At 36.4% G+C, this 16898-nt stretch overlaps 1 protein-coding gene across 9 annotated transcripts in view; it reads right to left on the minus strand.

The window, feature by feature from the left end:
• Positions 1–16898, minus strand: part of ERC2 (ELKS/RAB6-interacting/CAST family member 2) — a 418320-nt gene that overhangs the window by 244047 nt on the left and 157375 nt on the right. For all 9 annotated transcript variants that reach the window (XR_011697331.1, XR_011697333.1, XR_011697332.1 and 6 more), the window contains one exon: positions 11914–12107. Coding sequence is in view for 2 of the 9 variants with exons in the window: in XM_071550773.1 (XP_071406874.1) it covers positions 11914–12107 (194 nt within the window). In the remaining 7 variants the exon portion in view is untranslated. The remainder of the gene's footprint in view (positions 1–11913; positions 12108–16898) is intronic.

Here is a 16898-nt window from a genome sequence, read left to right on the forward strand (position 1 = left end):
TTCTTAAACAGCCCCACATCTTTATCTCTTTTGAGGTCCAGCTCACAAATCTTGTGCAAACAGCAAGATGCCCTCACAGCAATTGCACTGGCTGTTCATTCTATTTAATTATTTAACTGAGATCTCTCTGTTAGAAACAGACATTGGTGTCGTGCAGCCCCAGAGCCCTGATCAGCACAAAGGGAAATAGCAAAACAGCAGTGGCACTTAATTCTTGCTGGGAAGAATATAACTGAAACAACTCCATTTAACCACATTTGTGGGTTTTCTTATTCTTCTGTAGTAACACACAAATTGATCTCATAGGTCTAACTACAGGACATTTAATTCCTTCAGTCTAACTTTTTAAGACAAATATTAACACTAAGTTTCTGATATGTATCTTTCAGATTTCATTTTACAGTAGTGTGCCGTCTGAACTCCAATGCTTTCATCTCTGATAGGTAGAGAAAATCACACCATTTCATTAAATTCCCAGCTTTAATTAGCTACCTGGGGACCTTGGCCAAAAAGTTGGTAATGTCAGCCAAAAAAAAGTGTTATATGCTTAGTAAAGCCTTCACTCTATTTCATAAAGATTTTTTTTTCCCTCAAAGCATCCAAAAAATGCAGACATGCAAAATACTCCCAAGAGCAAAATCTGTAACATTTTAAAGGAATATGTCTCTGCAACAATTTTCATCACTTTAAACAGCATTGCAATGGGACTCACTGTCTGAAAGTCAATCACAAACCTCCAGTAAGCCAGGAACCTCTGCTCCCCAACAAATACAATAAATAAAAAAAATCAGAGTGCAAGGAATGTATTCAGGGAAACAAACAAACCAACAAAAAAAATACCAACCACAAATCAACCGACCAGACCAAACTATTTTACAAAATACAATTTGTTCAAAAGATGTACTTTATATAAAATCGGCAAGTCTCAAAAATACATTTTAAAATCTAACCTAATATACATATTATAAATAAAGATCTTCCCCTATTGTTCTAGGCATGCACTGGGTAGAATATTACCATCATCATTACTTGAAAAAAAACCCTTTTTTAACTTTATAAATAGGCCACACCTTTACAAAGAACTCACATATGTGAGAAATGAAGCAATTCTTAACATTTTACTAGGCACTCTGCACCTCAGTAGCTAGTCATGCAGAAGACCTGATCCTGTAAATCCCAACCATGTGAATGTCCATTCTAAACTCCATTCCTTCAGTAAGATTCCACAGAAATATTCACAGCAGTTCAGTTCCCACTGTCTCAAAATTGACAGGATGTGTAGGTTCTTTACTGAGTCACAACTATACCAGCATAAGGGTAATTCTTTAAAATTCAGATTCAATTCCATTGAAATCCATAAGCTAGAATTTTATTAAGATATGACAAAAGCTAAGCCTTGTTTCTGGCATTGTCATGGAATACAAATATAATTGCTATTCCCAATCCATAAACCTGAAGAACAAAGACGGGTTAGACTCCAGCAAACAACACAAGAGATGTGATGAGTGTTATTGACAGACAATCCTGACACAAATACACAAGGACATTGTTTATTCACTTACAGCCCATAGAGGGATTTGTCTGTAGAAAATAGGTATTATCATGAGAAGACAACCTGTATCTGTGGAGAGGCTGAAATTTTGATATGACAAAGGAAACATAACATACCTCGAACAACAGCAATTTTTCTAAAAGGAAGCCCTTGCATTTCACTGCTAATTTGATTTACTAAGTTAGAATCTAGTCCCTGTAAGTTTTATAATATGCCAATAAAAAAACTAAGTAGGATCTTTCTGTGTTGTCATCTGCATTTAAAATGTTCACATTATATTTTTTTTCCAATCCCGATCCTATAGTCTGAGGAATTATTAGTATCCAAAACATCTTTTAAAACTGGAGTGTTTCCTTATTCTTTTTTGTTTTCTTTTTTGTTAACCAATGCAATTATCACAATGATAACAAACTAAAGAATACCTTAAAAGAAAACCCCAAAACAACTATCCCAACTATTAAAAATTAATTACTTTGACACATCCAGCATGTCGTAACAGAGTTCAACTTCAAAATAACTTTCATTCTTTCTTTCTTGATATCAAAAAATTTTGTTGGGACTGATGCTTTTTTTAATGATGTGGATGGAGCTCAGAAGTTAAACTGCTTGTCCATTCCAAACCAAATCATTCATCTAGCTTTATGCCCTGATACAAAAAGGCAGGGAGTAATGATCATAACCACTAGAAATAAAATATATTAAAATATATTAAAATATAAAGTAATAATATTTCAGAAGTATTTTGCCTTTTTCCTTGTCAAATGAAATCTATCGACTCCAAAACTGCAAAGCCATCTCACCATTGTACACTGACTTTTCAGTGAGACCCACTGACCAGCAAACATGCCACATTGCAGCAACCAGAACACAACTATTTACTGCCAGTGAATTGAATTACCAGTTAAGAAAAAGGAATTTCAGTATATTCAAAGTTTTGATTACATTCCCAGCTCCTATTACTTACAGATTACATAACTATTTCAATTTTTCCCAAAGTAGCAGGCTTGCAGCCCAGAGATCTATAGGTCTCAAAACCACCCAAAGTGATCCTATTGCTGTGTTAATAATTTTTAAAAGCCAAAAGTCAAATAATTTTTTTCTTTTCACTTTAAATTCTTCTTCCCCCAGTTCTACCCTCTAAATCTCAGTATTTCAACTGTTTGCTTTCAGACATCTTAGTACTGATATTATGACAGTGTTTCAGTGTGACAACTATTTTGCCTCCAAATGCTCCACAAAACAATATTATTGTCCAACAACTCTTCCTGGTAGAAATTAAGCAAGTGTCACAGGAGTCAGTGAAACATTTCTCACCTCAAAGACAAAAATGTGGGAGGAAGCATTTACCTAACACACAATCTGGGAAGTTTTCCAAAATCTTTATTTAAGAAGTGTTTAGTCTGACACAGTTCCCTCCAAAGCCCTGGAGAGATGCTACAAATATCCACACGAGGAAACTGCATGAATGAGAAAGAGGTACCAAAACCCTGTTCCAAACTATGGTTCATGTCACTTTGTTTCAACACGTCTCTGCACTGCAAGCACCGAGCTCCGACACTGCACTGCCCCACTGTCTCCTCAGCACATTCTTCCTGGATGACACTTCCCATGAACACGTGTGAAATTCATACCAGAACCCTCATCTGTCACACATCTCTCTTGTGCACCCAGGATTGTTGTGCATTTTCTTCTGATGTTCTTTTTAAAAAAATAATAATAATAAAATACTGCTGATGACAGGACACTAGATGAGAAGGATATTTGATCTGATTTAATATGGCAAATGCTTGCTCAGCTATTTATTAATTGAGACCAATAACTGTAACCAGCAACTGGAAATAGTTTGTTGCCTGAAATTTGCAACCAGTGAGTTGCAGTCCTGCTACTGGTACATCAGGTCCTTTCCAGCTGTAATCTAGGTAACTTTTTTCTTCTAAAAAACCAAACAACCAACTAAATGAACAAAACATCCCCACACAAACAAACAAACAAAGCAAAGCAAGCTCCACCACCTCCTGCCTCTGTCCAGTTTTTCTGTGCATCCAACTGCTCCGCAGCATGTGCAGCTCAGCCTGACAGCAATCAGGATCACACCTCCTCTGCAGCACTTCATGATTCATTGCAATTTCCTTCTGAATCACATCTTTTGACTGCAACTCCTGGCTCACCCTAGAAGTTCTCGGGATCAATCCAGCCATTATCATTCAATACATAAATCAAGCTTTCCAAGCTTTTGCAGCGACTTCTTCAGACCTCCAAATAAATCAAGCACACTTGGTATGATTTCTTGTTTAGACATACCAACTTCCCCTTATTATAAATTCAGATCAGAGCATTGCAATCCAGTCCCATTCATATTGCCCAGGCACGTTGCTCCTGCATTGTGAAAGCAAACGATACGAGTGGAAGAAGTGGTTCCACCAAGAGCCCAATTCCTAAATTTAGTGCCCCTGTCTCTTTTCAGTCACAGCTTTTTGAGGGCAAGCTGTGCTATCTCACAAGGATTCTTCACTCCCACACCCCCATCCCAGTGCATACAGGGAATCCTGACAGCACTGCACCCAGGCAGTGCCAAGCTCCACACAGGGCTCTGGGGCTGCTTCATTCACACATTCAAGAGGTAAAGGAATATGTTCTGTGGATCTTCCCCTGGAGAAAAATAGTGGAGGCAGCAGCTCTGGAGGAGCATAAGAAATATTACTGTGTCTTCAAACCAGTAACCATGAAATGGAAAGAGTAACAGTTCCTTATATTCTCTCCTCCTCAGAGTTGTGGTGTCATCATCCAACCCCATCTAAGAGGATATTTCTGCTTCAGAGAGGTAGAGCTCTCTTCTCTCCTTATCCAGTTCGTACTGCACATCCATTTGATTCAACTGTGTATTTACACTCTAAATCAAATCCCAAAAAAAGGAAATCACTGAGAAATTACAAAATACCGTTCCTTATTTAAATAATCCATTTCTATTAGTTTAACCTCTGCATGCCTTTAAACAAACTGAAAGGGAAAATACAGAACTGAGCAGATGGCTTCAGCAGTGAGTGGGATGAAAATGAGCAATGATACATCATCTTGTCCCAGGGACCAATTTGTATATTTTCATTTTTTATCACTGTGACTTCCTGTTTTGTAATATGTTATTTTATTTTTTTCTTTAAAAAGTGGAATTCCAAGGAAATAAACTTTCTAATTTACTATTTCTTAAATAAAATGAAATTTACAAATTTAATTCCAAATTTAAAAGTTCAAAGCCACTCAAGTCATCAGATAAAACTAAATAAATTATTCTGAAATTGTCATCTCTTTCATAATGTTTAAATGCTAAAATGCTGGTTCTGTGCTCACAGCAAGCAGGCTGAAACAGAAAGACATGTCAACAATCTGCTTGTTATCCAATGTGACAACTGTGTTTCTCACTCAGAATAACCAGTCTCTCAGAAGAGTAATGTATATCACAGATTCTCTCAGTTTTCAGTGGGACACTATCTCATTTTCTCCAGGGAAATTATCTTTGAACAACATATCACTCTGCCCTTGGAACCATCAAATTGACGTTTGACAAAACTGTGGACGGCTCGTAAGTTAAATTTAAAACTCCATTCAACGTTGCCTTCCACATCCCTGAGCTCCAGCCTCCCATGGAAACAATTAGCAAGGCCAACTTCAGAGGCTGCTGGAAAACCTTCTAGCACTGGGCAGGATATTGCACATGGGAAAAACATCCATCTCCTCTTTATCTGCAGCTGCAAAGGTGTGGAGAGTGGAGTATGTAACCTGCTGTGGCCTGAAGGTGGGGTGGGAGGATGTCACTGTACTGATGGCTGTGCTCAGATTATTCTTATTTTGAATAAGCAGGTGCTTGGGGGGGATTATGCCAATGCATTGGATTTCCTTGTTTGTCATCAGTATCAACAACCCACCACCTTAGAAAACAGATGCAGCATTTTTCTAATCATTACAACCTCCCATAAATATGGACAAATAAAAGAACAGTTAAAAACATACTGATTAGCAGAAATTACAGAAATTAATAGATATCTGTTTCTTAAGTTTTGACCTCAATGAAGATTTAAGCTGAGAAAACTTAACACTTCACTGAATTCCCACAATAAACTCTAATCATATGCTACAACTCAGCCCGGCCTCTGGGGATGGGAGTTGGCAGGGTTATGAGGACAGTTTGCCTCAACAAGGTCAGCCCTTTTTTTAGGTCAATAAAACATAACAGAAATTGCACCTCCAACTGCTGAACAAATGTTTCTGCACACCAATCACTGAATTCCAGTGAAATCAACCATAATGACAACCACATAGCATAATACCTTTCTTTAAGCTCTCTCGGGCTGGAGAGATTTTCAATCAGTGTTGAGTATGCTCCGATAGAAATGCAGAGTGGTCACATTTAGACAATATTTCCACCACAGCCAATTCCAGAGTAAATGAATTTAATTTACTTCTGGAAGAAAGAAAGATTCTGAAAATACATTGTTGAAGTATTTTCATAACCCAGGTGTAATAACTATCCATTCAAGCACATTAAAATGTGCTTGTAGTTGGTAGACAATAAAAAACAAAACCCTCCAATTCATTCCTGCAATCTACAAGTCTCAAATTTCAAAAGAATTTTTTTTTCAGCTGGAAAGTAACTTGCAACTTTGATTTGTATTAAAGTACATCAGGAAAAACGAGGTCTGGTCTTGTCAATTTTTTCATAATTGACATATTATGAAATTTTGCCATACAGCTCACAGATGCCCACATCAGAATCTTTCCTGACTTGTCTGAACCACAAAATGTGAACTGTGCTTGCTCTTGCAGTATTTACCCTCCTTTAACTCCAGTCTGATCCATCTATGAAGAAACAAACATTTCCTACACTGATAATGATGACACTGTCAACAATATACAGTTACCAGTTTCTAAAATACCAAGTAGATGTTTTAAGACTTTGCTAGCTTAAAATTTACAGCCATTCACAAAAATGAGAAATGAAATTAACATCAAGGCCTACTAAGAGAACAAAATGTCAACTAGACCAATTTTTATTTTCAACAAGCACCACAAAACATGCAGTAATACTTGAGAAGTTTGCTCAAACACTGTGTCAGCACAAATGCCACCTAAACTAATGCAAAACCTGGAAGAGAAATAGGAATCTGATTAGCTGAGGCTGCACCCAAACACAGCACATAAAACACACACACACAGACACCCCCCCTGCAGTTACGGCTGCACCACAATCTGGCCAGCACAAACAGCTACAAATTTCACAACGCCTGCAACTCCTCCTATTATGTTTGGAGTAAAAAGGGTGATGGCAAAGTGCTAAGAACAAGTCTCTGATCTTAGGTATACATCTCTCTGTTACTAGGTTTGGTTTTCTACCAAAAATGTTATTCCCAGAGTTGAGCTCTCTAAACAAAGATAATAGAAGCAAAACTGAAAGAAAAAAATCTTCACATAAAACAACATATGAATTAAATATGTTGTTAATAAACATTTTTTTCTTGCAGGCTTTTGAGTAAAGCATTCATTTACTGTAAAGTTTCTGATCTGGAAATGGAATGACCAAAAACTTCACAATAGGGACAAGCAAAATGAAAACAACAAAATACAAAGATAGGTTATTTATATGAAATCAAAACAGCCAAATAAATGAAGAATCAATGAAAACCTTCATTGTGGAAGAAGCATTAAGTAGGAGAGCAGAAAATACTGACCTGGAAGTCAAGCTGGTTGGAGTAGGGATGAAAGCAGCAGTTTGGAGAAAACAGATAGGGAAGAAGACAACAAAAGAGAATAAAGGGAGGAACACATTAGTTCTTCAAAAATATAACAAGCAGATGTTATATTAGCAGATAATTAAAATAAAAGAAAAGAAAGAAAAAGGAAAGGGAAGGAAAAGCAAAAAGTAAAATAAAATTTCTGTACTGCTGTATCTTTGTTGTGCATTGAAGAGAACAGAAATTTTAAAGTAAAATGGCATCTTGTCATTTGTGAACTGTGGAAAGCCATCCACATTTATAATCATCCAAATGCAGACACACATCAAACAGAATAAATAAATTGGATGAATTTTGATACCATTTTCTGCCATTTGAACTAACATAGGTTTGGTGACCCTAGTTCATCAAGCCTTCCCAAGGAAGCCAAAGCAGCTGAACAATTTGGCAGCTTGTTCAAAGATATCACATAGAAATTCACAAAGCACTGTGCCTAATAATCAAGACAGATATTTAACTTCCAGCACAGAAATGCAGCCCCTTCTAATGCTGATAGCAAATTTTTAATTCAGTATGAAGAATAATACAAATACTTCAGCACTGAGAATACTCTGGTGCTTGATAACTTATTTGTTAAGAAAAGCCTAACCTGACCTTTCAAATAAGACCAAACCCATCCTCACCCAGCTAGACTAGTCCTTAAATCTGGCACTGATGTACAGCCTTTTGTGCACTTAGGAAAGGGAACATGTTTAAGAACCCTGAAAGTACTTTTTAAAAATTCAATTATTCCATATGATGATTTGTCACTTATGCAATGATTTTTCAGTGCTGTGTGGACTTACCTTCATCAGAATTCAAACCCAAATCAATTCAGAATGAATTAATTGTAGTGTGAACATCCCAAGAGTTTAAATGCACATCTATAATGTTATTAATCAAAACTCACCACTGCATATGAAAAGTAAATACAACAAAACAAACTTCTTGTTTAAAAACAAACAGATTTTTTTCAAAGCTAGTAGAACCTCCTTAAATGGACTTTCATATTGTTGCAATCTTTGCTGAGAAGCCACATTCAATAACCAAATGACTGTGTAACACAGCACTGGAGAAAAGCAGACCCAAGATATTTCAACCTACACCATGTTGTCATCATTTCTCTTTTCGGCCTAAATTTGCCAGTTGATAATTTATACTGTATTATGTGCCAGTGCTCTTTACTGGAATCACTCTTGTTTCACTACAGTGCTCACACCCCTCCACATATTTATAGAGAACAAGTTTCCCTTCCCAGCCTTTATTTTGCCAGAGAAATAACCCACTATCCTTTGGCCCCACCCTGTGCCCCAGCACTCCATTCCTTTCATTGGCTGTCCAGCCCTCTCTGCACCTGTCAAGGTTTAACTCAACTGCCTCGGCTATGGCTGATGGGAGTGCCCAGCAGTGCCCACAGGGAGCCTCGCTGATGCCCCATGGCATTGATGCCTCCCTGGCCCTGCTGCAGACACTGATCCTGACACGGCAGGACTCTCTCATTATTTTGGTGGCTGCTCCGCTTAGATGGCTCATAATGACACAGCCAGGAGGAAATTCACTCAGTCTTTTTCTTCCTAAACTGTACCAAGGATTAGCCTTCATTTGCAGCAGGCAGTCTTACTAGTCCCAGCTTTACAAATGGGCATCCTATGCCATTGCATTTCACTTCATTTCATGATTCAAACTCCCTCATTTATATTAAAAAAATAAAAAACCCACACACCACATTTCTTCCCCAAGAAAACCAAAGAGAAACATCAAGCTAAGTTTAACAAAAGTACATGACAAATTATATGCAGTGTCTTGTATTTAATTTTAATATTTTAATTATAAACAGTTAAACCATGAAAAATGTAATAATAGTTATCAAATAGCTTTAGTATAGAAGAAGGAACTGGTTCTCCTATGTAATAATAAGAAATTGTCAAATATAAAATTAATATAGAGATAACAATTTAAGAAACAGACCAATGAGTTTTTATATATGAGCAATAATATTAATCTGCAGTGATGCTGTGATCATTTTTGAGCCAAGAAAATCACATTAAAAACCAAAAGAATTACCATTCACATGAATATTTCTTCATAATTATTACTAATGTTCATCTGCCAAATAGCAGACACTTATAAATTTAACTGCCCATATCTCGAAGCAGATAAGATACTTCTGCCCTTGAGTATTTGACACTTTCTGTGTCAATACTTTCTGACAACTAGAACATTAGTGTTTATCATCTTGTTTTAATTCTTGTTTCAATTTGCAAATGATAACTTTATTACAACTGTTTTAAATTTTCAAACATTTATAAAAACACACCTCATTATGTTGCTGAATTTTTATGTAAACATAATAAACATTTTGAAGATGCCACAGCCTGCAACAATCTAGATTAAAACTCTCACAGAAATCTATGTTCATAGATTTTGAGAATTTATGCAAAGATGTTGGCACAGCAGTGAACATGGACCCCAGCAATCTAATAATGAATAAATACATTTTAAAAGCACATTCAGTTTTTACAAAACTCCAGAAATGCCCTTGCACCTGAAGTTTCAGCAAGTATCAGAGATATTCTGCTTCTGAGCAAGAAAAAAAAAAAGAGAAAAAGTAAGGAGATAAAATAGCAACCTAGAGCACAGTATATGAATTACAAAATAGAAAGACAAGAAGGAAAAAACATCTCAAATTTTGCTTTGTTGATATTGTAGCTATTTTCAAAATGTTTTATTCCCACAAACTGGATAAACTCAGCTTTGGCTCCACCTCTTCCCTTCAGTAACGAGCCAGTCAAGTAGTCATTACAAGAAGAAAAAAGTAGTAGCTCTTCATAAAATGGTACAGCAATTTACACTCCACCTAAACCCCTAGAAAGGGGAATTTCAACATCAAAGTTCCCTGTCTAGGGAAACCAACAGATACCACAGTTAAAAACAGGTCTTTTGGCAACGGTTTTCCAAAATAAGGAGAGAGAAAATAAATTGAATTTTAGAGAAACCTAAAGTGAGCCTGATCAGTAAGAAGGGTTAAGTATCCACTTGCAAAAAAACATTTCCTTCTTACACCTCTATGTTGCCTGCAGATTGGCAGCCTTAGGCAATCCACCAATAATTTTGTGCCTCTCCCAAGACAGGGGGGCTTAGAACTCCATTACCAAGTCATGGCAGTAACTTCTGTCATTGAAATCAACAGCAGATTAACTCTTTTTCTAATTTACAATAACTACCTTATATATACTGCATGTATAGGAATTTTGAATCCATCTTGAATGCTGTACATAAGTTAAATAAAGTGACAAACTGCACTAACGTTAACAGAATTCAAAAAGAAATCCAAGAGCATGATGAGTCTCCAAATTCCACTGTCCTCCTCTCCTTAGCTGCCCATCCCACAGATCTCTTCCTGTAATGCTACAGAAGCACTTAAAGGTTCATCACACAAGGTTTAAGGTATGCTAAATGCTTTCTGATGTGGTGAGAGGCCACCACTAATTGAAATTGCCCTCATTTAAACAATCAGTTCTATTTTCAGTACAACTCTTTCTTCACTTTATATTTGAGGTCTCCATTCTTGTGACACTTAATTATTATTAAATTTTCCAAATGTCTGAAAGAAAAATAAGATTTGGCAGCAGATAACTGTGAAGGTTGACAAGTCAGCATCAGAAAAGGTGCTGTACACATCATTCCATCCAAGCTGGCTGTAACCAACACGTGGCAGATCTTCCTCTCTTTCATGGTAGTAATTCGCAATAGGAAAGAGCAGTGCTTTGTCTTGACTGGAACTATAGCAATGATCACAACAATGACATCAATGAAATTTCTCTTTTGAAACCATGAAACACTTTTCCTCTGACTTGATCACAATAAAACAACTACATAAATCATTTGAGAACAAAAAACTTCTTTCATTTAAGTAAGAGTGGCTAAATAGAGGAAAGGAACAAAGAAATCAGCTCCTCATAAACTGCCTATCAATCAAATAAACAGCAGCATACCATATGGGAGAAGGTTCCAAGAATTATTTAATCACAAAGGGTGTGAGACAACTGATCCCCAAACCAAAAACTCCATTAAGGACAGACTTACAATCTTCCCAGAAATAAGACAATCACTGCCTGGTCAACATCAGAAAATAGTCTTTTGAAGCAGGCAAAAACTTGTCGTACTGTATTAAGAAACAGTTACGACCTATCATGAGATAGGTTACAAATACTTACCAATCCTTTTCAGGACCTCTTAGAAGTAGTGATGATGTTCACAGTGAAGAAAAGCATGGGGAGTTTTGATTCACCAGTCACTAGAAAGACAGGATTGTGCCCCAGCACAGTTTCCTGGGAGGCTTTTTGTCCCTGTAAATTGCACAGGACTTTTCCTGTATGTATTCCTTTTATGAAGAGTATTAAAAAATGAAAACCCTAAATTGTTCCAAAGTCAGCAGACAGGAAATGCAGTTCTCAAGCAGCCCTTTTTTTTCTCCCATTTCTGATTCAATTTTACAAGGCATAACAAATATTCTGTTAAAAAACATACTCTGCTCGGAAATAAAGGCCAAGTAAGTAAAAGTACTACTCAATATAAGACAAATAACACAAAAATTACCTTTCTAACTCAGCAATTTTCTTATCTTTGTCATTCTTCTCATTTTCTACTTCCTTGAGTATTTCTAGAAGTCTGTCAACCTCAGCCTGAGCTTTGCCACATTCTTCTCTATAGTAGGATGCCTCTTTGTCAAGCTGTTTCATTCTGTCTGCAAATTCTGGGTTCATCCGTGCCTCCTCTTCAGCCTCATGAGCCTTCAGAATCAATATTTTTCAAAAAAAAAAAAAAAGGATGACAATAATTTAAATAGCTTTAAGAACTTTACTTTTTCAGTCTCGGAGTTCAAGTTTTCAGTAAAAAGGATTATGGGTATTTCTGTCCGATGACACTCTTTTACAGAAGCATATGAAAAAATGAAAATATCTTCACAGTCAAGTATCTATCATCCTGAAGGGGGAGGGGATTTATTCAGGGGACTTTTGACATATTCAAGTGATCATATTTTAAGCCTGTTTTTTCAGATTAAAAAAATCGCCTTATAGTTCATTCAATTCACATTAACTGTTTTAAATATATAGGCAATTTCTCAACAAATCATGTCTTTCCCCATATATATACATACACACTTGGTCCATGTATATATATACAAACCAGATACATATATACATATTGTATATATCTGTATCACCAGATGTCTGAAATGCAGTTTGATACAAAGAATTTAAAAGAAAGAAATTGCTTTTATGCAGTGCTGTTTTAAAAGACAAACCAATAAACGAAAAAGCTGCTTTCAGCAGACATTTTACCCAATAATCCTTTTTGTCTTATCATTAATACTTAACCTGAAACATCAGAGGAACAAGTCCATTGTGAAAACAGCCCAAACCTGGCAAACACATGCATGGGTGGGTGGCAGTGTCACAGACAGAGGACACAATGAACACAACAACAGTGCAGAGCCCAGGGCAGCTCCCATCGACCCCAACGGCACAAACCCCATTAACTGCAATGGGAGCACGAGCACCAAGGGCTTGGAACTGCTGGCTGCAATAACCACAGACAGATGGAAACAACAATGCACTGCAATGCTCAGCCTACCCCTTGCTTCCCATTATTCCTAATTGGCATCTTGAAAGAGCAGGCAAGGAAAAAACAAGGAGTTTAAGGCAGTGCACATTAAACATAGAAAATTCAGATAACAAAGAGGATTTTCACAGAAATTCACTGATATTTAGAACTGAAGGTCCTCCAACTATCTTATTATGCAGAGACAATGTGGACTTACTTATCCTTCTTAATTTCAGGGAATAGACAATGCAAGCAAGCAATGAGAGAAATGCAGATAAAAATGAAACATGCATGTTTGGGAAAGAATTAATATAAACTACAGATACTAAGATGTTCATATTCTTTGCAATGGATAAAATTTTCTGTATAAAGAAAGTACAAGTCTGAGTTTACTATAAATACAACACATAAAATTGAAATTACTAGGGAAGAAACTTAGGAAGTTTGCATGTAACATATCATTTAAGCATGAGGATAACAAGAACAAAGATAGTAGATTTGAAGTTTATTTACCCTACTTCAGATTTTTATTCAGAGAAATATTTCATTACCAAAAAAAAAAAAAAAGCCAAGGGGCTGACTTGAGAAGCCTTCTAAACCTACTGGCCTTGCTCTTCAGAGTCTCTGTTTTGGATGATAATACACATAACAGTCCTGAACGCAGGACTTTTCTAACATAGAGCTCATTTAAAGGTAACATTGCACTTCCCCATGGTTTTCAACAGGAAGTGGAACGTGTAAGTATTATTAAATCCAATGTGATTGAGCACCCAGCCTACACAGGGTTTTCAGGTGCAGCACAGTTATCCATAATGTCACATATAAATCAATACAATTCAGTTACCGTAAGATCATTCTCATCTTTAAAAAATAATACCCCCATATTGCAAACCACCAGTTTAGCTGGTTGTTTCTGCTTTTAAAAGCACTTCCTAGAGAATGTTTTTTGGACTATTGGCAGGAACCGAATTTCTACAAGGGCACTGCCCTACTGAAGAAGGAGAGGAAAGCTAGTTAAAAAGGGAGAGCAAGAAAAAAAATATGTTTAACATTAAAAAGGGAGAGCAAGAAAAAAAATACGTTTAACAAAGAGCTTTCTGCAGGTGGCACTCTAATCTGCAACTCCCTTTAAGGGGATCCTCACATTGTAAACAAAGTTGCTGATGTTGGAAGAGAGCAAAACACAATCCATCTGACATTTCCAGGACAAAGGCACAGAATTACATGTAAGGCCCCATTACATTTTATAGATTTTAAAGATGTGTTTGAATCTGAACTAGACACCTATTTTAATTTAATGTCTACAGATCAGGGGTGATTCACTGACTTTTGGGGTTCAACAGGAGGCCAAAGGAGTTAAAAGGCAGCTCAGCTGACCCTGCCCCTGCTCCTGCCAGGACATGGCAGATTTCCTTGGCTTTTGTGCAGGCTATGGGAGACAGGCTTGGATCATTTCTAGCCACAAGTGACATGGTTATATCACATTAATCAGGAAGTCTCTGCCTATTACTGCTGTCCTCTCTTCTACTCTGTATCTGCAAAAGATAATTCCTGTGTGTGCAGATTAGGTTCCTCTCAAACTCACCCACTCAGTTTAAGATGTTTTTTTCTGTCAGCCTTAAGACTGCATTAATTTATGTTATTTTTACAATTCAATAAAAATAACATATTATTCTACCATTAGAATTTCACAATTTTTTACATTAATTATGTATCTGTTGTGACATTTGCTTAATAAACACTACAAATACTTTAGAAGTGGAGTAACATTTCCTTCTGTAAAGCACAAATTTCTTACTGAAACACCACAATAATTTGCCACAGACATGCAACATGAATTATTTAGTATATTAAAATCTTATGGTACAGTCATACATGCATTAGTCTGCATAACAGAAATGGATGGATAGATATAGTGTTTAATTTTTAAAGCTTCAGACACAAACATACACAGAAATTAACTAAATCTGTAAAAAAATGAAGAGAAGAATTTACATGCAAAAAACTACTTTTTAAGATCCTTCAAATTTTATTATTTTCAACATACAAAAAATAGATTGCTGTCACCTTATTTGTTTTGTCTCCTTAAAATTCATGGGGGCTTTATTTAACTTCAGAGAATACTATCAGTAATTTAGAGAGCATTCTGCAAGTACTTTGAATTTTAATCTGATGTTGCTCTGATGGAGGACTTAGGAAAATTTAGTCTTTAGTAATTCAAAAATAGGCTCACCTGAACTCCAAAGTAATTGCAATACTATATTTTCATTACAATCCGAAGGCAATAATGTAATCTCCTATTATCGATTTTGCACAATATTTCGTTGAGTATTTCAGAAAGTTCACCTTTCACAACGTCGAGAAAGGTGTGTCGAGACCCATTCACATCTTATTCTCACAGGTGAACACCCTGGAAATCATTTGCTATAGAGTATGCAGCAATTGCACCCTGTTGGTATCATATCCACTTTGGCACACAAATGTATATAGGAATAAAACACTTCTATCCATGGCTGTGTTTAAAAAATAGATTCAGCAAAAAATTAAAGCCTTGGAGTTAATACCGTATGACACAGCAGAAAAGACACATTTGACTACCAAAAAAATACTCTGTTACTGCATGAGCTAAAAGTCTACTCAGTGATTGGCTGCTGTTTCTTTGATACATTTAAAAAAGAGCACTAAAACTTCAGTATTTTCAGATTAGACTGACATCTGGGTTTTAGATAACACTATGATTCTCAAGCACAAAAAAAGTATAAAAAAAAAAGGTGTCAAGTAACTGCTATTATGCCACCTCAAAGACAAAGGTGAAACCTTGTGGAATGCAAAAAAAATGCTGCCATTCAATCCAATCATGGTTACATTCCAAGGCCTTAGTTGGTTTGGAGTAAGAAGACAATCATTGCTACTTACATTGTTAAAAGTAGAGTGATACATATACATATATACATACATACACACACATCCATATATGTATATGTAGGAGAAGAAACAAGGCAAGTAAGAGAAGTTTATTTAACAAAATCATCTTGTGAATATATTATGATTGCTGACTTGTGCCAAAGGTAAAGGATCTTGCGTCCATTCTTTTGGAACTGCCAACAGGTAGTTTGTCCTTTTGACTATTAAGCACATAAAGGCAGAAGAAAACTTTAGAAAAGGACTGACTTTGGAATACTGCACACAAATGGACTAGGAGGTAACAAACAAATTCTGCACAGCAGAATCACTAATACTGAGATAATGACTGTCAAGTATTTATGAAAACCAAGCTAAAAACTAACAGCAAAAAGACTCCGGTCTGAAAAGACAAGCACAGTAGGAGTGCAGATGATATGAATAGAAAGGTAACTACCACAAAGGTGAACCAGGGTGATGGGGCAGAAAGGGGTTTATCGTTCAAAGGGACAAGCTCTTTGACCAGCACTGTCCTGCAGGATGGGGGTGACAATACCAGCTTTTATGCTACTTATGCTCCAAGCCATGACTGAATTCTTAAGAGAGTTAACCAATAACTTTAAAAGCAAATAAAGCACGTTCTGTGGGACTCTCTTTTCCCATATGTAAACATGTAAATGACATACATATTTCATGGTTCGAAGCTACAAAATCTCTCCATAAGAGAGTTCAAAGCTGGAATCCTGCCCCACTGGCACTTCTGGCAGAACTCCCACTGCCTTCAGTGATGGCAATACCTTCTCTGATGCACACTATCACATTACTTAAGCTACAAACCTGGTTCTTCTCTGTGTACTATCCCAATTACATGGTAATTCCAACTGTGATCACTATGTAAACTATAGCCCCTTAATTGCTATTGCAGTGACATCATTTTTTCTGTCCTGTGATGCTCAGAGTATGTTAAATGTAACAGTCTCAGGCAAAAAAATGGAAACTGTTCTCTGTAGAGAACAGTCAAGTCAGAACGGGAGATACTGTGCAATTAAAGCAAACATTGGCAAGAATATTCATGC

Source organism: Pithys albifrons, chromosome 3 (assembly GCF_047495875.1).
Source record: "Pithys albifrons albifrons isolate INPA30051 chromosome 3, PitAlb_v1, whole genome shotgun sequence".
Lineage (NCBI taxonomy): Eukaryota > Metazoa > Chordata > Aves > Passeriformes > Thamnophilidae > Pithys > Pithys albifrons.